The sequence below is a fragment of the Trachurus trachurus genome (genome assembly GCF_905171665.1).
Source record: "Trachurus trachurus genome assembly, chromosome: 11".
Classification (NCBI taxonomy): domain Eukaryota; kingdom Metazoa; phylum Chordata; class Actinopteri; order Carangiformes; family Carangidae; genus Trachurus; species Trachurus trachurus.
This window is the reverse complement of record NC_139904.1, coordinates 10,801,281-10,823,436: the sequence shown is the minus strand read 5'-3', so window position 1 is coordinate 10,823,436 and position 22,156 is coordinate 10,801,281. Positions and strand designations below refer to the sequence as shown.

The 22,156-nt window shown below is 42.6% G+C and overlaps 1 protein-coding gene across 1 annotated transcript; it reads right to left on the bottom strand.

The window, feature by feature from the left end:
• Window positions 1-877: 877 nt before the first annotated feature.
• On the bottom strand, window positions 878-19,665 carry LOC310993687 (immunoglobulin superfamily DCC subclass member 3; the record flags this gene model as incomplete). Its single annotated transcript, XM_083982117.1, has 13 exons — window positions 19,356-19,665; window positions 17,492-17,636; window positions 16,622-16,752; window positions 15,944-16,081; window positions 15,691-15,849; window positions 9,865-10,030; window positions 6,805-7,055; window positions 5,532-5,696; window positions 3,771-3,959; window positions 2,590-2,703; window positions 2,178-2,304; window positions 1,898-2,012; window positions 878-952 (listed from the first exon to the last, which is right to left on the bottom strand). The coding sequence occupies exons 1-13, from the start codon at window positions 19,585-19,587 to the stop codon at window positions 878-880; spliced, it is 2,007 nt and encodes a 668-aa protein (XP_083838243.1). The 5' UTR covers window positions 19,588-19,665.
• Between the last annotated feature and the right edge of the window lie 2,491 nt (window positions 19,666-22,156).

The window sequence follows — 22,156 nt, the reverse complement described above, 5'->3', positions numbered from 1 at the left end:
TGATGGAAAAACACACAAAGGTGACCAGACTTGAACAGCGAAGTCGCTCAGGCTCACGTTGACGACCTCTGGCGCAGTAAGGCTTAAAGCTTGTGGCAGTGGAGGGAGGTCACACCGCCGTGGTTAAAGCTCTCCATGGTGGTCGTCCCGGTGAGCGCTCTCTGGACTGGTCCCGGGTTGGCGGCTGGCACGGTACACTGGCACTGGCACTGGTTGAGGAGGGTAAAATGGGTTTGGGAACGGGTTTTTTGGTTGAGCTCGGCGAACACTGACCTCAACTATGGCTCTGACATTCAGACTGAGGTAGCTTTTTTTTCTTTTGGCGGTGTGCAGGTTTTGGTTGAGGAAGAGCTGAGTAAAAAGAACGCCTGGTTACATGGTTCTTCTTCACAAGCTTATTTCTAATCAGACTCTCACCTCTAAGGCGTTTGCAAAGGCCGCTATGTTTCTTCCATTTATATTATTGCAGAGGAACTGAAGGTAAAAAAAACATCGGACACATAGGTCCCCGGTCAGGCGACAACATTTGGCTTCATTTAAGGTTTAAGATCACAGTGCACACCTTCACATGTCAGCGCCACCAAGTGGGAGATCTGAGAAGTAGAAAAATTTTGGTTATGGCTCAGACTCCCACTGGAAACGTGACGAAAAGAGTGCGACAGGACCTAATCTGGAGTGGTAATGCTATTCGAAGGCTTTTTTTTTTTTTTTTAAATGCACATGTGAACGAGCACAGGCAATAAAGGCATAAAGCTTTGGTTTTGAGGTAGGGGTGGAGGAGGAGGAGGAAGGAACGGGGTTAGAGGGGTAAAAGGCGGCAAAAAGAGGGTGGGTAGATGGGAATGGGGGGAGGTAATGGTGTTATTATTGACCAGTGTTAGCCAGTACCGATGCCAGGCAAACCCGATGACTGCTGTTCAATGATGACTTGACACTGTGTTGGACAGGCCACCTGTCACCAGAAAGACAAGAAAGACAAGGAATCAAACAACGTCCACGGCACCAACAAACGCCAGACTGTAACGACCAACAAGCAGCTAGCTAACTTTGTTCTTTGTCATATTTACGGTGGTTTTACTCAGTAAATGTGATGGAAGAGGTTAAAATATAAAATATAACAGGTGCTCGGTGGTCGAGATCTGAAGCGCTGATCACCGAGATGGTCCTTTGCACATGTCCTTCCACCAGTCTCTCTAATTGCTTTCCTGTCTCTCTACACTGTCTTATCAAATAAAGGCTAAAAACTCCCCAAAATATCTTTTAAAAAACCCAGTAGATAAACTGGTGCTGAGCTGCTGATCATGGTCTATGGTTGATTTACCTTTAATAATCAAGATGATCCACTGGCAGCTCTTGACTCTGTCTAAACTGTTGTGTTGTGTTGTGTTTATGTAAATGGAGACCACATGTATTTCCTCCTGTTTCAGTAACATCAGCTAAATAACACAGTTACCAGCTGTTTAAAAAAATGACTGAGATTTTTTTAATAGAAACTGTGAGGGTTGTGTGTACTGGTCCTTAGCTCAGCTGAATCTGAATGTCTGGATCTCCTGAGGGGATGGATTCAGCTGTATCAGCTGTTATTAGTGGATTTCTATACATAATAAAGCTTAAATTAGGATATTTCGCTACATCCTGATCCCCTGACTCAGACTCAGCCAAACTTAAGTTGGTAATCACAGTCTTCTCATCATGGATAAAACTAGACCCATGAGTCTTGTCATAAATAATAAGAGTTTAGTTTAGTTTAGTGAGTTAGGAGGCCTCTCCACTACTTTCCTGGACTCCATTTATAGTGTTTTATGGTTCAACATTAAGACAAATACTTGTAATGTAAAAGGAACCAATCAGTTAGCTCTATCACTTATGTGTTGTCTTTTAACACGCGTGTGGCTACCTGAGGTGTCGACTCCACTCTGGGGCAGCTCACTCCATCTTTAGGGTTGCCATTGTGTCCTGTGTTGTCCCTCGGTACAGACCAGCTGTCCTGTGTCCCCTTGCTGCAGAAAAGACTGCAGACATTCACAACAATTATGAGTTTATTCTGTATATGTTCACATCAGCAGAAGACAAGAAAGATTCCTCTTTCTACTCTGCTCCAGATGTTTGGAGATCCAATATTTACTAGATTACGGATTCAATAATATGATATGCACAGTCAGTGTGGTGGCGTTTACCTGCGTCGGTATCCAAACATGAGGAAGAGCACGCAGAAGATGATGCAGGCGGTGCCGATGTGGATGCCAATGACGATGCTGCCCAGAGAAGCTTCTCCGTCCCTGCACTGACACAGACTGTTCCCTCCTGGAGACGAAACACACTCACTGTTCAGTATAAACTGTAAACTTTGGCCCATTTTAAGTACTATACGTAAATGCATTATGTGATTTATGTTACTTTGTAATGTCACTAGATAGTATCAGGTATAATTATTAATCAGTTTACAAAGATAGACACAGTGTGAGATATAAAAGTGCATGTTCATCTTCCTCACTTGTGTCCAGATTGTTTATAATGCTGAATTGTATATTATGATACCAAGGGGAACTCCCATGATGCATTGAGCTGTACAGTGCAGTCTGGACTCACCAGTGCTTTGGTCACTCAGACCTTCCTCTGCCAGCGACACCAGTCTCTTGGAGCAGTCGCTCTCCCCGTTTCCATTGTAGGCCACCAGTTTGACTTCATACACCGCCCCCGGTTCTGAAATACAGTCAGTCACGGTCAGTTTGTGTGTTTAGTCAACATCTCTGCTCAGGACGTGATCATCGTGACCTGACGAACTGATGAGCTAATTGAGATGCGAGACACTGGGTCATCACTTGTTGTTGTGCGAGGATTCTGCACGGACTCATTAATAAGGTACACGTGAACACTTTAATCATCTGTCAGTATTCAGCCTTGATTGCTCCTGATTAAAGAGGTTGCATTTCTAACTCTAAACTTTCTCTATGTTCCAGGTATTTGAATTTGAATCACTATATATTAAAGATTTCATGTTGCTCTGTGCTCTAGGTTACACTTCTGATTAATCGAAGGTGTTCAAATTAATTTAATTTAATTTAATTTAGTTTATTTGATAGGGACAGTGCAGGTTAACATAGTAACACTTCCACTCGTTTCAAACAAGTCAATGTGACTGATGCTCTGCATACAGAGATTATAGCTAATGCTAGTTTTCAACTCCTGTCCCTAGTAAAAGAAAGAAGGTAAGAAAAAAGACATCAAAATGACATACCATAATGTACAATACATCTAAAATCATTCCGAGTCATGACCCATTAAAAGTGCATACAGCTCTGATTTTGTCTCATTTCCCCCCATAAACACTGAGGATTAATCACTTTCTTTTTTTGCCAAAGTTCAAAAAGAACGACACCAATTAATCTAAAAAAAAAAACTAATTAGGCTCCAATGAAAGGTTCATATTAAATAAAGAAGTCAGTCATATTTTCTTCAACTTTAAAACAAAACCCACTCTCCTCTGGTGATATTTTTAGGAAATTATAGAAAACTGTAAAATAAGGTACAGCTGATTTCTGTCTCACACCATAGCTCATATTCTTTTTGTTTTTCCACCTCTGTCGCATTGTTTTGTAGGTGACTGAAAGAGGTGTGTTGTCATGGTTACGGCAGCTGAGCCAATATGTGTCAATAGGCAAACAAACAAACAAACAAACAAACAAACATGGCAGAGAGAAAGAGAAAGAGAGAGACAAATAAAAAGCCGAGCGAGTGGCCGCCGGACCGACACACTGACGCGCGCTCACCCAGGTTGGAGACGGTGTGGGCGTTGACGTGACACGGCAGCTGGACGGGGCCCTGGAAGTCGGCGTGCGGGACCTTGCGGTAGGACAGCCTGAAGCCCTCGGCCTTACCGGCCTTACTGGGGAGCTCCCACAGCACCTGCACAGCGCTGGAGTTCACCACCTTGGTGAAGAAGGTGGGAGGGGTGGGCACTGGACGGAGAGACAGAGAGACAGAGACAGAGAGACGAGGTGAGCTGAGATAATGAGAAAAACTGAGGTCGCCGAAGCAGCCGACAGGAAAACACAGATCAGGGACCAGTAAGAGTGATAACGCGACGGATCTGGGGAACCGAAGCGAAAACCAGTTTAATTTGCAACAGAACGATGACTGATAAACAGTATTAAAAGCAGCAGACTAATTACGTCGTTATTGTAAAGTCAATAAAATGATATTAACATCATCAATAAAACACGACTGAGGTCCTGACACTGCAGGAACGCTAAACTGCTGCATTATACCAGGTTGTATTGAATTAGTATTAAAGGGATAGTTCACCCAAAATTCAAATTTCACTCATTATCTACTCACCCACCCTCATGTCGACTAAGGGCTGTGAGAATTTTCAGAGTCCTCCGTGCCTTCTCTGAGTTACGGGGGGGTCCGCGCAGCAGTATTTGTCCATATAATGGTTGTGAATGGTGCTCACTTTTCTTTGTTCAAAAAGACACACCAAAAAACATCCAAATACCTCCATACTGCTCGTCTGTAATGTCCATCTTGTATTGAAGCCCCGACATGAGAAACTGTTTCGCCGGTCAGTGCAAATCACACAAGATTTGCACTGACACAGGAAGAGCAGTGAACTGAGACACTGGGAGCTTCCACTACAAACAAGCTTAAAATATAGACTTATTAAATTTTTTTCGGAACAATTTCTCATGTCGGGGCTTCAATACAAGAGGGACACTACAGACGAGCACTATGGAGGTATTTGGATGTTTTTTTGGTGTGTCTTTTTGGACGGAGAAAAGTGAGCACCATTCACAACCATTATATGGACAAATACTGCTGCGTGGACCCCCCCGTAACTCAGAGAAGGCACGGAGGACTCTGAAACTTCTCCCAGCCCTTAGTCCTCCAGTGAGTGTGAGTAGATAATGAGTGAAATTTGAATTTTGGGTGAACTATCCCTTTAATGCTGTAAACAGTGAGTGTTTAAAGGTTGAGGAGGGGTCAAGTGTTAATAACATGATATTAATGCTCTCTCTCTTTCCTCCTCTGGTTTTGCACACACTTAACAAGGGTCGTTCACTTTCCTTCTTGTTGTTTTTGTATATACAGAATAAATGTGTCCTTGAGTCTTTCCTTTCTAGCAGAAAGGAATAGGTGATAATTACCTCATTATTATGCCAATTACACAGCCATGAGACAGAAACCTTTATGTAAATCATAGTGATTCAGGGTCCCAAAAATATGAGTGTCATGATTTATTGCTGCTTGACGAATAAAATCGAATTGAATTGAGCTGAACTGAACTGGCTGGCATGTGAACAACGTGTATTGATTGATTGAGCCTGTATTTTGACCAATCTGTGCATAAATGCTAAAAAAAAAATGCTAATCTAGGCTTTACATCGACTCAACGTGACTCCTCCCTCCTCAGCCGTTTTCACAAAATAATTCCCATCATTGACGAGGATATAAAATCTCTCATAAAAATAATGAACTATCACACACACTCCAGATCTTTACAGTTCCCCCGCAATGTATCGTGTCCTTACCGCCCCCTAGTGTCGTAGCCACCACGGTGCGAGACTGCTGGCTGGCTCCCAGAGGAGAGTAGGCCTTCAGGAAGAGGCTGTAGGTGGTGGCGGGCTCCAGGTTGGTCACGTCGTGCTGGAAGGTGCCTTTGCTGATGGCTTCCTGCAGCTCCAGACTGTCAGGCTCTGGATCAAACACACACACACGGTCAGAATCTGGGTGTTATTTTTGATCAGAACTTATCGTTTGACTCCCACATTAAAGAAATCTCAAGATCTGCTTTTTTTTTTTTTTTTTTTAAATCTGCGTAACATTGCCAAAGTCAGATCCCTTCTATCTCCAAATGTTGCAGAACAATTAATGAATGTATTTGTGACCTCAAGACTTGATTATTGCAATTCCCTACTGTGAGGCTGTCCTAACAAGTCTCTAAAGACTCCAATTAGTGCAACACGCTGCCCCACTTCTTAAAACTTAAAACCTTTTTAACCTTTTTAATTAAGTATATCGTTAGGGCTATAACTATGGCAACTTTTCTTAATGTCTTCTTAAAATTAATTTGTTTTAACTAGGTTTTAACGCAGGCTAACTTTTACTTTACTCTGATGAAGACCCGTTTAGGGTCGAAACGTTAGTTGTTGAACAATGAACTTGTCATCGCATTGAGTGCTCCAGCCTCCCTTCATTTGGGTACAGTCACTTTGAAGTGGCCCATTTGATATCTTCACTGCAGGCTAACTTTTATTTGTATGGTTGGTATTGTTTTATTGTTCATCACTGTGTCTTATTACCTTTTGACTGTTTTTTGATTAAAGCAGAAGTAAGCGGAATGTTTGTGTTAATATAAGTCTTAAATAGTTATATCTTCCGACAGCAATCACTTACATAGAGTGTTTGGTCCGAAACACGGGTCTGTCAGTCACTCTGCTCTGCTGTAAGGAGGAGAAAACTTCTTGTATACTTCCTTGTATCCTACAACCTTTATCCAATGAGGAGAGAGAACGGCATGAAGGGCTGTGTGCGCAGCCAACGGATGCGCGTGAATGTGGTGACGTAGGGACGAGGACCAATAGATGTATGACGAGGGCGGGGGGCCGGGGACTTCTAACTCCATCGGCTGAGAAGAAGTTAGCCAAAACGACCGGATCGCTTACTTCTGCTTTAATATTTTTTTTAATTGTTTGATTTTGTTTTGTCCAAACACCTTGAGATTTTATGGTTTTCTTACGTATTCTTATTCTTATTCTTATTCTTCTCCATCTACCACTGTCGGCTTTTAACTCCAACGCTCACCTCCGATCTTGCGGATGTGCAGCACGTATCCGATGATGCTGTCGGTGATGTTGGAGGGCGGCTGGCTCCAGGTGATCTGCAGGGCGGTGGTGGACAGGGCGGAGGCGATGAGGCCCTGCGGGGCGGCGGGCAGGTCTTTGGCCTGGGCCACAGCCAGACGGGCGCTGGCCTGGTTGGTGCCGGCGCTGTTCTCGGCGATGCACTGGTAGATGGCCTCGTCCTCTGAGCTGATACGGGTCAGAGCCAGAGTGCTGCACGGAAAACAACAACAACACATTATCACAGCTGCATCAAGCCACACTTCACACCGCAACACAACACAACACACAGGGAGTAACACACCACCTGCTCTACTGGTGTCACTACACTTACTCAGGCCCGTTGACAGGGGGGGGCAACCGGGTATGCTGTCCCCGGGCCTCAGGACCATAGGGGCCCCAATTTATTTTACTTTACATTCACATATATAGGGGGGGGGGCCCTATGATGGTGTCTTGTCCCTGGGCCCCAGCAAGTCTGTTGACAGCCCTGCACTTACTGATGCAACATTACTAAAATACTGTGTGTGTGCAGTAATAGAAATACAATAAACATCCTGATATCGCTGCCACACAGCTCTATCAACAGTTTCCCTTTCAAAACTATGATCATCCTCATTCATCTAAATGTTTATTGGGTAACCCTTTCATTTACAGGCCGTTAAAGCAGATATCAGCTTCACGGCCGTTTCGGCTAATGCTGCGTTCAAGGCAGGCTTTTGAAACCGTAAGTTACAGCTTCAAGTCACAACTACGACTTGGTAGCGTTCCAGGTAACCCGTAGCTCGTGTTTTTACCATCCTGTTGTCTGTGAAAGTTCCCTATAACGGCCACTCGTAACTTCCGACCCGTGAACTCGTACCAGATCGAACTGGTATGACTTCACAGGAAGGAAAAACACAAAGTATGAGTTTCTTTGAACGCACCATGAGTTAGCAGCCCCCGCCCTTGTCATGGATCTATTGGTCCTCGTGCTACGTCACCACATTCACGCGCATCCCTTGGCTGCACACACAGCCCTTCATGCCGTTCTCTCTCCTCATTGGATAACACTTGTATCCCACAAGGAAAATTTTCTCCTCGGGTTACATCAGAGCAGAGTGACGGAGAGACTCGTGTTTAGGCTGAAATACTTCATGTAAGTGATTGCTGACGGAAAATAGGACTATTTAGGACTTATATTAACAAAAACATTCCACTGATATCTGCTTTAATTACGTGATAATGTCAAGAAATAGAGAAGAAATAACAATTAATTGTATAGTAATGTCAAGAAATAGCATAGAAATAACGGTCAATTTCATAGTAATGTCATGATTTTCATAAAGGCAAAAGATTACACCTGCTTTAAATTTTTTGGGAAAGGCCAGGATCTTTCTCCACCAAGTCCTTGCAATTGACCGTTATTTCTTGGCTATTTCTAATCTAGACATTATGACACAATTACTTGTTATTTCTTGGCTATTTCTTCACATTATCACATAATCAGCAGCCTGTAAATTACTGTAAAGGGCCACTGTTTATTGCATCATTTTTCATGTTATATTTTTTCCATCTCAGATGACAACAGAAACAAACTAAACCTTCCTGCACTGGACAAAGGTGTGTTTGTTTTCTACCACTTCAGTCATGCAATAGGAATATCTTGGCAAGAATCAGGCGTCGGCCCTTGTGAGAAAAAGAAAAGACTTGCTCTGTCTTGAGGAATGAATCCTAAATCTTGTTGTTGTGTTGTAGATAAACTCAGCTCTAGCTATAGATCATAGTGACATCTTGTTTTGGCCGCAGCTCTAAAACCCCTCGATGCCGTTTACTGCTCCACTCGCAGGTCAACTCTCATCACTGCATCCTGTTCATAAAGGCTGGAGGATCCCCTCCCTCTCTGTGATAGACATGATTTGCAGATGCATTTGTATATTTACAAGGGTCTTACTGTCGCCATGTCTTTCATCCATGTCAGGTTGGTTCACTGGACTCACTACAAAGCTCCTCTAAATTGAATGTGTCTTCTTTGTTTATACCTGTTATTATTCATGCTTGTCATTATTCTTGTGTTGGTTTTAATTAATGTTTTTTGTTATTTGGTATTCTTATCTACTCAACAGTATTGTAAACTACATTACTGAGTTTGAACTATGACATACCAAACATGCTGTGCGTACTTACAGCTATACTGCCCTCATCTAAATTGTATTGTATTGCATCATATCACAATTATCAAATATCAAATAAACTTTATTTGTCCCGGAGGGGAAATTTGTCTCGGGCAAGTGGCGTCGTATCAGCTGCTTTGTACTTGTACAGTAATACATACATAGCCTACACAATACATACACTACAGTAGTAACAATGGCACACATATCCAAGAAAGGAATATGTGTGCCATTGTTACTACTGTAGTTTATGTATTGTGTTGTGTTATGGTCTGTGGGCTATTATTTTTTTGTCTACCTGATTTATACTGTAAATATTTAAGTTAAAAATCACATGTATCAAGGGTATAATTCAAAAATAAGGCAAAAATATTTCAGGCTGATTTTAATTTGGTCACCATTCCTATATATATTTTTTTTATTTGCTGTCTATTCCCACACTTTATATTTACTTCTTTATTTTATTTTATATCATTATACAACCACAGACTTCTTCATCGCCATCGTTAGGAGACATTCGTGGTCGAACAGGCTCAGTGACTCATTGCTTTCTGCGCAGTGCTGCCACCACGTGGTGCAGATGTTCAAATGCAGGATTGAAAATAGCTCTGATGTGACTCTGCTGCATCTAAAAATACCAGCATATCAGCATATCAGCGTGTGGATATTTCGGGTCGTGGCTTCTCACATGACATGCAGGCACTTTTCTTATCCTATCTCCACTTTAGAAACCACGGAGAAAGTCATGTGATACTACACCATGCAGACTAATGGATCCAGACTTCTTCGAGGTAAAATGACTCTTATCCACGTTAATGGGATCAAAATTGAACCAATCAGGATTCACTCTGTGTATTTCTAGGACGTACCTGTTGTTGTTGGTCAGCTTCACGTTGTGTCCGGGCATCAGGACTTTGCCGTTCTTCAGCCAGATGAGGTGAGGCTCGGGGACGCCCTGCGCCACACAGGTGAACACTGCGCTGCCCCCTGCTGGTTTGGACACGGACTGCGGCCACTGCAGGAACTCAGGAGGAGCTGAGGAGGAGGAGGAGGAGGAGGAGGAGGAGGAGGAGGAGAGGGATGTGTAAAACTAAGTAAGGCATCAGATACAAGTAGTTTCCAAAAAGGGCTGAAACCAGACGCAAGTTGTCTGTGAGATATTTTACATTTTTAAAACTGTGTCTTTGGTCTGGAGATAAAATCGTATCATGTTCTCAGTCTAGTGGTAGCTGTAGTAGGTTACGGTATCTTCAATTTTGCTCATCATCGTCAATCAGCCTTATGCAACTAAAACTGCTTCATACACATTAGACATTTTACCCTCTACCCAGCACTGACCCCCCCCCCCCCCCCCCCCCAAAAAAAAAGAAAAAAAAAAACAAATAACAGGGAAACGTGACTCATATTTTGTGGTTTGTTAAAGCGACACTAAGGAACTTTTCAACCTTCATAAAATATTTTCATAACTTTTGTGATGATACATCGACTTACAACAAGTTGAATGACACCTCTGTCATGGCCTGAGGGGGTCTGTATCTCGTTCTCTGGCACTAGCAACTTTGAGGAGCATGGTAGGAACCCTGCTCTCACTTAAGTTTCACTTTCACTTTTGCGAGTCACAACAAGGAGGGAACAGGCAAAACGGCACTTTAGCAATGGATTATGTTTGTGTTTTCACTTTGAAATGATCCACTGGAAACAGAAACTTAGTTTTGATGTCTTCTGTTAATTTTAATGCAGGATATTTACAGGGCTTCACGCTAGTGTTCATGGGAAATGGAGTCTTCCTTCAGGCAAAACACTACCGCTTTGGTCCACAGGCGCCGCCAAACTCAACCAAAACTGAAAGTTCTTTAGTACTGCTTTAACATTGTTGCGGAGAAGAGGAGATTTTTTAAAAAGTCTTTGCTTGAGTTTTCAAGTAAAAATGTCACAGACTGTTGGTCAAACTTCTAAAAAAAAAAAAAAAAAAAAAAAGATTATTTCCTGCTGATATCTGTTTTTTCTTTTAAATATCAAAGTCTTTGTCTAATAGTGGACTGGACTCACAGGGAGACACCATGTTATTACTTGTTGTTTATGGTATATAAATGCATTTATTCACTCATTCATCATTAATTTATATGCAACAAAACCAATCTGTCATTTTGCTTTATTACTGACTGCTCTGAGGTTTATAAGATGCACTGCACCAGATCTATCAGTGCTATTGTTACTGAGTGAAGTGATGGCCAAAGCCACACACACGCACATGCAAACACACACACACACACACACACATGCACACACACAGCTGATTGCTCCTCCTCACACTCAAAATGCATGTCCTGGGATATAGGTGTCGCTCCTTAAAGCCCTGGAGCCCCCCAACCCCCAACCCCCCCCACTCACCCACTTCAGCCCATGTTTCAGCCTCTCATTGATCTAATGACCCCAACGCTCATTGTGACCCCACGACCTATTACCATCCTCCTTATGAGCCGAGGGGGAAGAGTCAACAAGATGACCACTTCAGTAAGGACGCATTCATCACTGCATCTATCTATCTATCTATCTATCTATGGATGCGATCTGTAGTAACTGAAACACACAGATGCAGCTCACATAAACAGCTCAATAAACTGTTTCTTTTCATTGTCATTGTCAGTTTATACATCACTGCTCTCTCTCTCTCTCTGTCTGTGTGTGTGTGTGTTCAGTCTCTCTCTGGGGGTTTAGCTTTCCACCCCTTCATCTGTCCAGCTGTCCCACCGCCACCACCACCACCGTGTTTAGAAAGTGTCAGGCGTCTCCTCAGCTGACCGTTCATCAATCGATCCATACTCTGTATTGATCAGGGGTTTTGTTGACCTTGAGTTTCACCCCAGACTCCATCTCATTGTCTCGCCTCGGCCCCTCCTGTTCTTCAACGGTTTCCTCTGAACATGAACCTCAAACATTATGAGCATGAGGCGTGTTAAAATAAAAACAAACTTAATGACCTGACAGAGATAGAAACCTGGATTTTTACTATATTTTAATAGTAAATGCTCAATTTTAAATGTGATTAACATTAACAAATACCTGAATGAATAACTATGTAGCCTGGTGTCACTAAGGATATAAGTAAATGCTTCTCAGTACATCAGGGACATAGTTTAGTGGCTCAGTGTGAGACTTCTTCATCACTTTGGTGAGTATGTAACACACTTAAATGTCCAAAATGGCTGCCCATCCTTTGTCTCCCCCTCTCCCTCTCCATGGTGGTGACACCTCGGTTGCCCTCACCCCTCTGTTGAGGATCTATCCATCTTCCTGCGCTCCCTAATTAACCCCGAGACCACGCCTCCTTTCTCCCTCCACCTCCCCATGTGTCCGTCCTGACTCCGCTGCCTCCTCCTCCCACACCCCGACTTGTTTTCACCCCAGCCCGACATTAGGGTGACATACGCCCCCTGGATCCTCCTGTCGAGGTCAGAAGGGCCAGGGGTCAGAGGTTGCTGCTCATTATTCAGCTCCTTTCCCTTTTTTCTCCTTCTTTTTTTTTGTTTCTGCTCCAGCCTCCTGCACCTTGCACTGAACTGGCCGTCTAGGCTTTTGTATGTTGTGCTCTTTGTCCCTTCAGTCTTGACCATGACCACACACACACACGCACACACACACACACACACACACAGAATGTGTGAAAGTGTCCAGACTGATGTAAATATTGAAAAGATTAAATGTCACTGACTCATCGTGTCTCTGCACCTTCAACACAACATCATGCTTGTGTGTCTGTATCTGTTATTATACTATAACATCTAAGTCTATGTTTGCAAGTTCTCAAACTCCAACTGTGAATAATATACTGTATAGTTTATGGATGTGCAGAGAGACTGCATGTGGACACTGAAAAGCATAATTTTAACTTAACTTACATAAGTTTAGGCTATTAGAATAAACATTTTTGCATTTTTCTTTTAACATTTATATGTATTAAGTAAATTAATATGCATTCAACTTCATCCAGGTTTATCCCTGGTTTGCAGTGAAAAAATACATACATTAAAAAAAATTAAAAAACTAAAAAACTGTTCTTATACCCTCCAATAATGGTCCAAGTATTTAAAAAACAAAGGGTTAAACATACAAATAAAGTTGTATAAACATTAACAAGAAGAAATGTGTTTTTCCTTGTTTAATAAAAATCACAAACTTACTGATATCACTATATTATTACATTATATTTACATTATATTAGTAGCCCTTATCATTTTCACCTCAAATACCTGAAACTATTTTAGCTTTAACTCACATCACCGTCACCTTTACACTGTGGTCAATGCTGAACACGTAGCTACTGTCAATTAAACTTACTTAAATTGTGTTAGAGTCACAAATCTTAAAATATTAATAAAAAAATGTCCTGAACTCTTTGTAATGTCAGTGGGTTAATGTTTTATAGCTGATACAACTCAACCTCATATTGAGAAGTTGAATTAAATCTGAAGTTGTGCAGCTAAGTCAACTCTGGTCTTTACAACATCTCAGCATGTGTATGTTTGTAGTAGCCTATATGACTTTATGGGAGGCGACATCATCGTGTGTGTCGCACACCACACACACACACACACACACACACACACACACACACACACACACACACACACACACACACACACACACACACACTGGGAGGTTTAGCTGCTAATTGAACCTGCCTTAGGACAGCTCATTAAAACACAGCTAATGAGAGGGAGAAATATAAGCGAGCTGAGTGTACAGACATGATGGATGAGTCCACAGCGTAGAGAGCACACACACACACACACACACACACACACACACACACACACACACACGCAGCTGAACAATGGTGTCAGTGCTTAATTGTTAGAGGAACTGGAAGAAGGGGTGTGCATAAGTGTGGAGGACGTAGGGGGGTGGGGGGTGTGTTTGGGGTGGTGGTGGTGTGTGTGTGTATGTGTGTGTGTGTGTGTGTGGGGTTCCCAGCATCAGTGTCACCATACACCACCAGCCCCCACCCCCCACTAAACAGCGAGGGGGGCAAAGGTGAGAAGAAAGGGTGGAGCTTTCGCTATTGACCCTTTCCTCCCCCTCCCCTCTCCTCCTCCGCCAGTTAATATGGTCAAGTGCACACACACACACACACACACACACACACACACACACACACACACACACACACACACACACACACACACACACACACACACACACACACACACACACACACACACACACACACACACACACACACACACACGGAGACGAAAACAATTAAACAAAGACAGCAACAATGGCTCCATGTTTGCAGGAGCAGCTGCATCTGTACCAAACAACTATCTATCTGTAACCCCGACTCATCACAATGTTGTTTCCATTAAAAACAACACTATTCATTCTTTAAAATACTTTAATTCTTTAAAAACACTGAGATCATCTAAATTCTTTCCCTCACTCAAACCACTGCTAACGGTGCTGGACTGGAATTTGCTCTTTGATGTTTTTATGGGGAAAGCATCAGCTTCCTCTGTGGTGTCCATGGCGACACTGTGATGAAACAGCTCCAGGGATTCCTCAGATTTTTTCCAAACTACACTGTGTGTTTTTTTTTTGTTTTTTTTTACTATACTGTGTGTGTTGTTACCAAAATGGTGTTTGTTCACTCATTTTTCCTCATCATTGTATCCATGTACTTCAACACTGTGGCTGTAGGTGGTAAAATGATCAACAATGATCCTTTGCAATGTATTTACAAACTTTTTTTTATATCTTCATCAACAAAGATTATGTGTATGAGATTAGGCTGCACTAATGCGTCCTATATGCATGGCTGCCATTTATCGCTATTCAACTTTACAGTAATAACGATTAGAAAACTACATCCATGCTATTTCTGTCGTCACTCTGAATGAATGAATGAATGAATTTATATTTATTTACGTGTCGTGCACCAATTAAGGCGCCCAGCCTATAAGGGCTTACAAGACACATTTCATATTTAGACACCAAACAAAATCATCAGAGCACAGACAAAACAAAAACAAAAACCACATGGAATTCACATAAATAATTCACTTTTTATGATGAAAGTAGCTATAGTAAAGACTTCTTTTCTGAAGAACCATTCCAACTTTACCTCATCATCAACCCAAAACAGAGTCAGGTTTCACATTTTGCATTTTCTGAAACAAAACCTGCCTGGCTTCGTCATATAACGATCTGTTGACTCATAGATGGTGTGGGATCACCTTTGTAACTGTATCACTGTATGTGATGGATCCGTTTGTTTCTGAGTTAATGCTGAATACAGAGTGAAAAGTATGCAGAGGCTAAAAGTGGCTTATAATGACGCCATGAGGTTGTTGCTACGTGTTCCTAGGTGGCACAGTGCCAGCCAGTTATTTGTATCTTCTAATGTACCAACATGTCCGGCATTGTTGCGCAAGCTGATGTTCAATTTCATGTGTCGTTTGGACCTCTCTGATAACTGCATTATCAAGGCCTTAACCTGCCCCATGATGGGATATCGAGTCCATAATAAAGATTATTATTATATTTCTGTCCGCAGTTTTTCTATTTGATCTATTCATCATGTGTGATCCGTCTGTGATCTTCTCAGTGGTCTGTACTGATTGTTCTGCCACTGTGGAGCTGCAGAGAGCCAGGAGCTGTGCAGTACTTTGTGTATACGGACGGAGTGGACTCACCTTGAACAACGAGTCGTCCGAAAGCCGTTCTTCTCATCCTGGTGCCGGGTCGATTGGCAGCACACACATACACGCCCGAGTGCTGCAGGGAAACATCTGAGATCATGAGGTTCCCCGTCCCCAGGACCTGGATCCCCTCCACTCCGATGGATCGCCCATCTGATGCACAGACACACAGACACAGAGATGGTTTGTGAGATGTGTCGTCCTCCAATCATCATCAACACTTGATCAGGATTTCCTGGTGGTATACCTAGCCTGCTCCAGGAAACAATGGGCTTTGGGTTTCCTGTGGCGATGCACTCCAAGATGGCCGTCTGATGGACAGTGATGGTCAGATTCTGGGGCCCGGACAGGATGACTGGTTCTTTGTAGGTTCTGGGAGCTCCACCTGCAAAGATGAGGCAAGACAAATAAGACGATGTGGATGAGATGCACAATAACAATATAATTGCTATGAAATATCTCTGATAATCAAAACTCAAAATCTTTCCAAGAATATTTGTCTTATTTCTTGTCAAAATGTCTCAATTTCAGTCAAAACTAATCTCTTTCCACTTAAAATAAGACTTATCACCTAAAAATGTACTTGTTTTTAGACAGTTTTCACTTGTTTCAAACTAATTTTCAATTGAAATCTGCCAGTCAAAGCAAGTTTTTTTGTACTTGTAATAAGAAAGAAAAACTTGATCCACCACAGATTTTTCTACTTATTTCAAGTGAAAATATGCTTGAAAAAAGTTTTTTTTAAAAGTGTCTAAAAACAAGCTTTTTAATGTGATGATTCTGATTTTAATTAGAATTAGATTTGTTTTGACTAGAAATAACATTTTGACTAGAAACAAGACAAATATTCTTGGTAAGATTTTGAGTTTTTGCAGCATGTTTATGCTCTAACATCCATGTTCACGCCACATGTGCGTCCACCTACCAGTAACATTGAGCACGGCATCGTGGCTGTAGCGGATGTTGGCTGGGTTGGTGGCAACACATCGGAAAACCCCGGCATCTGCCTGCCTCACAGCTGTCACCTGGAGGATGCCCATGGGTAGGAGGGTGTACCTGCATAGGGAGGAGAGGTCAGGGTGCAGGTGAGGCGCTGAGAACATTGGTGTGTAATGCTTAAAGAAAAAGTGTATATAAGTGTGTAATGCAACCTAATCCCTAAAGTTTTAGAAGCTGAATGTATGTATCTACTGTTGGATTGAGAAGATTTGGTATAGATATACATTGATATACCTGGACATATATGTCACTATGTAATTCTTACATTCATACAAATATATTTTTACGGCAACCCTTTAATTTACAGGCCGCTAATTACGTGACAATGTGAAGAAATAGCCAAGAAATAGCATTTTACTGCGTCATAATGTCTAGAAATAGCCTAGAAATAACGATCAATTTCATAGTTATGGAGAAATATAGAAATGAAATAACAATTGAGTGCGTAGAAATAACACAGAAAAAAACGGTCAATTGCAAGGACTTGGGGGAGAAAAATTCTGGCCTTTCCCAAAAAATGTCAAAGCATGAAAAGCATTTGCAGTATTTTGCCTTTTTGAAAAACATGACATTATGAAATAGACCGTATAGGCTATTTCTTGACATTACAACACAATTCATTCTTATTTCTTGGGTATTTCTTGACATTTTCACATAATTAGCGGCCTGTAAATTAAAGGGTTACCATTTTCACTTCATAGGTTTCATATAGATATTTAATATGTTATGATGACACATGGGGACTGTGACATCATGGAGGCTCTGTTCATCTTTGTTTCCAGCCTGTGAGTGTTACCTGTTGTCGGTGGTGTTGAGCTGCGCTCTGTCTCTCTCCCAGGTGATGATGGCCTCAGGTACCCCGTTGATCTGACACTGGAAACGAGCTACACCTCCCTCATCCACAGCCATGGACACTGGGTGGGTGTGGAACTTAGGAAGAGCTGAGAGACAAGCCACACACACATCAGATCCTATACACAACAGAGGAACTGTGCAGCATTCAGATCTTCTAGTTAGATCATCTAGTTTCTTCATCATGGGACTAAAACCCAACGTAAAGAGCGACAACTCATACTCATACACAAGGTTTTTTATGCATTTCTTTTCTTGCCTGAAAGAAGAAATGGATGATACGTGGTGATAAGTGCTGCAGATAAAGCCATTCAGTACTCTGCTGGTCTATGGATCCTTCCTTACAGATCAAGGGGAAATAAATAATAGCAAATGGGACTTCCTCAAAGGTCACCACAGCCTCACTGCACTTACTGGTTTGTGATGCTAGTAGATGTTTTTATATATTACTGAGAAAGCTCAGCTGGCTATGTTTCAATTCATTTAAAAATCACATATGGCCATGATACAGAATGACAAATAATATTTTCCATTCTTTATTATGGATTTCATACAATCATGTCCACACACACACACACACACACACACACACACACACACACACACACACACACACACACACACACACACACACACACACACACACACACACACACACACACACACACACACACACACACACACACACACACACACACACACACAAATCCTGATAACCTGGTGTCCATAATCAATATGGGCGTATACCATGGTGGGGAGGTCTACAAATGAGAGAGCATCTCCATGGCAACTCATTGCACTCAAGTAAGACCACCTCAAAGTACCCATAATTCTCCTGGATTACCAGTGAACCCCTGATTTTATTGGCCCAAGTGAAGTGGGTGGGGGGTGGTGAGAGGAGGGAAGTGTGTATATTGTAGTGCAAGAGTGTGTTGGCGTGTGTTGGTGCACGTGCAGCAATGTACAGTAATGTACACGAGGTGTAATTTATCGGTTTCCCATAATGAGAAGCTGGTATGTTTTGGTGAGGGATTTTATATGTGTACTCCCTCGGACAACAAAGGACCAGATAGTCAAGGGAGGGAGGGTCATGGTTATGGTTATAGGGGAGTACAATGCATAGTTGTTCACAATGTAAAGCATCAAAAAGGGACAATGCGATGTTTTAGCAGAGAAAAGGCAACATGTGGTGACTGTCTGTGGGATGTCCTGTGAGCTCAGGAATGTAAACATCTAAGAAAATGACTGTAACCTTCAAGTGAGTAGGAAAACAGGTCAAGTGATTATTAGAGTCATGTGCACGCCAAGGGGTTTAAGGTAAATGGAGTCAAGGCAATTTCTTCTTGATTTCCAAATGTCTCTAACACACCTTCTCAGACCTTGTTTATCTACAGTGGCCCTGAGGGCTCTACGCACTTGCAGCTTGAGAGAAAACATGCAAAGATGCAAACAACATTGCAAAAACAGAAAAAAGAAAAAACATCTTCATCAGTTTGACAGCACAAAGATTGACCGCTTTCCATATAGACTAAAAAATGACAAACCTGCTGGGACTGGTAGTTCAGTGCGCAGTTGTGACTTTTAAAGTTAAAAGCATTGAATAACTAATGCGTCCCTGTAGGTTCATGATTTTATATTTAGCTTCAACTCTGATTGTTTGTATCTCAGCTTCTCTTCGTCACCCATAACTTGTTAAGTTAAGCAGTGAGCTCCTTTCATCCTGTGTGATATTTTTGCTCCAGAACATGTGTGGCATGAAAACTATGATATATTAAGCTGTATGTTTTGTATTACTGTAAAACACTTACATGCCAACAGCACTTTGGCTTTGCGGCTGACCAGCAAGCCATAGCGATTTTGGGCAGCACACTCGTACTCGCCCATATCGGCGTCGCTCCCCTCTTTGCGTTTCTGGAAGCTCTGTATGAGCAGAGTACCGTTCGCCAACACCCGAACCCGCGGGCTGGTGGGTAAAGGTACCCCGTTTTTACGCCAGGTAACCATGATGGGCTCCTCGCCCTGCACCCGACAGTCCAACATGAGCGGGCGATCCCTCACCGCGATCACATCACTGGGCTCGACCAGGAAAGACAGCTCTGAGGACAGACAGCCACCTGCAGACAGGACGAAGAGAAAGAGACAAGTCGTCAGAGAGAGATTCAGAGATAGAGGAACATTCAGATATGCAGTCAGACATGTAACTCCTCTAACTCCGTCCTTCTCCAACAGATAATGGGAAACAGTAAAGGTAAGGTCCGTTCTGGGTCACCAACCACAACCCTGCCTGTGGCAATACCATGTTGGAGTGTGCAGCGGCTGTTGGAAGGTGGATTTTTATTCAGGCCAAATAGGTTCCAGGAAAAACCAGGTGGATTGCATCAACACTGAGTGAGTTGTTTGTGGGAAAACCAAAATGAAGACAGAGGAAAATTCAACCAATTCTTCATTTCTGATATTCCAGACAAAACAGCACAGGGTGGGCTTTGTTGGACACCTCAGCCTCAGGGAGCCTCTTCCCCAACTGCGTGAAAAACCTCAGTCCACGTTGAAACCCAACTAATTTGATTGATGGTGCATTTTGGTTTTGCGTCGTATAACGATTTCACTGAGGAAGAGCCACAATGGAGGCTGAATGCCAGTGAACCATCCAGCCAAAGAAAGGAACAACAATGGCCAAGCTGGAGTGGAGAAGACTGGTAAGGGTTGCTGGGGTCAAGTTAAGGGACCCTCCATTGAGACAAGGGCCAACTTTGACAATAGTGTTGTGACGATGCTTATTTGCACCCAACCCCCAGTAACCTCTGTAAAAACGCTAGTCAGCCAACATCCACCCAAGGGCACCATCTGCCCCTTCTTATGCATCCCCCCACCCCAAAACCCCACCCCGCCCGTCTCTTCCCACCCTTTCAGACCCACCTCTGGGGTGACTTTCCCATGCCACCAGATCTCCCAGTGTCACCCTTGTCCCCCTCTCCACCATGACCTTGGTGAAGCTCCCCAGTCTTCCCCTATTTTCTTTCAGCCTTTTCTGGTGTTAATGTTCTCATATGCAAAGAGCTTTGAACCCTTGCACCAGCCGCTTTTCTTTCCCAGCTGTGAAGCAGGAACAATTGCAGTTGCACTTGAACTAGACAATGCCTTATCAGTCTCACCACGTAGTCTCGCATCTGTCCAGCCAAATTTACCACCGTCAATCCCACGCACAGCAGCTTGCAATTGAACTTGACTTGAGTTCCCAGCGAAGTTCAGCTCCACTCCGAAGGCCAGATGATGCTTTTTGCTAATGTGCTGAACATCACAGTCAGAACACATTTACAGTATATATTACCTTTTTGGGGCACCAGTTTGGTGTCAAGAAGCAATGTGGAGGAACTATCTGCATGGATAAAGAATAGTGTGGTTCAACACACTCTTAAACAATTTCACTACTCCCCATCCTATCTTACATCAGCACATGCAAATGAAGTAAATCAGTGGAAACATATGCCCCCAAGGTTACATTATACACCACTGCTTTCTGCTGGCTAAACCTAGTGAGTCCTAAATGGTAAGGGCCAATCTGTCAGTGCATTTAGCTTTTAGCTATAATCCATCTGAACATGCAGGTTGATGCTTCTATGTTGACCTTAAACCATATATATAGTCTCAACACAACATACAACAGAGCTATATCCTCTGTCCTCGTGATCTGTTATTGGATTTACTGATGTGTCACAACAAGAAATGAGCATCTGCCCTCTTTCTAATGACAGACCCCCCCCCCTCCTCCACCTCCACCTCCCAGCAGATGCAACTGGGAGAGAGAGGTAGTGGTCAGCCATGTCTGGACGGGCTGATAGAGCCCCCTGCAACCACTGAGCCTCTCATCCCTCAGGCCTGTTAATGAAATTCAGGGCTCCCAAGGGGGAACTTGCATTGCATTCAGTGGCCACGGTTATCTAACACATGGTGTGGCCAACTGTGAGGCCTAAAATGTCTACATATAGCTGATAGCTGAGGATTCAGGTCAATACTGTTTATATCAGTCCTCAGATGTTGTGTGGGTTTAAAAAGTCTGAGCCAAAATCTGAGACTAAAGACTTTAGTAAAAAAAAAAGCATAAAGCATGTGAAGCAACAGCAGGTAATGGAATCAAATATGGCTTAAGGCGGTAGTAGGTACAAAGACAGGTAGTGAGGAAATGTAATTTAAGGTAACAGAGCTTCAAGGTACAGAGTTTAGGTATAAAAAGTCAGTGATATCTATAATGTAATGTCACACCAAATGGAGTAAAGTGTGGGTATGTTGTGTGTTGTTGTATGTTGTATATAATAATCACAAATTTCTCTTAGTAAACCCTCATCCAGTAGAGAAGAAGTGGTCAGCACTGCTTGTTAGATGTTTGTCTCTCTTCTCTTGGCAAAGCACTGGGTTGTATCCGAGTGTATCAGTGTATCAGTGACACCAATCACGAAGTCATTTCTGTATCTTTCTGCATCTTGTCTTTGTTGACACTGTATATATGCATAGAGCTGCTGACTTAATCGTTTGTTTTTTTTCAGTCTTGGATGGCTTCAGCATCAACAGAAACTGAGTTGGGTAGTCTTAATGAAGGTGGGATTTGCTGAGG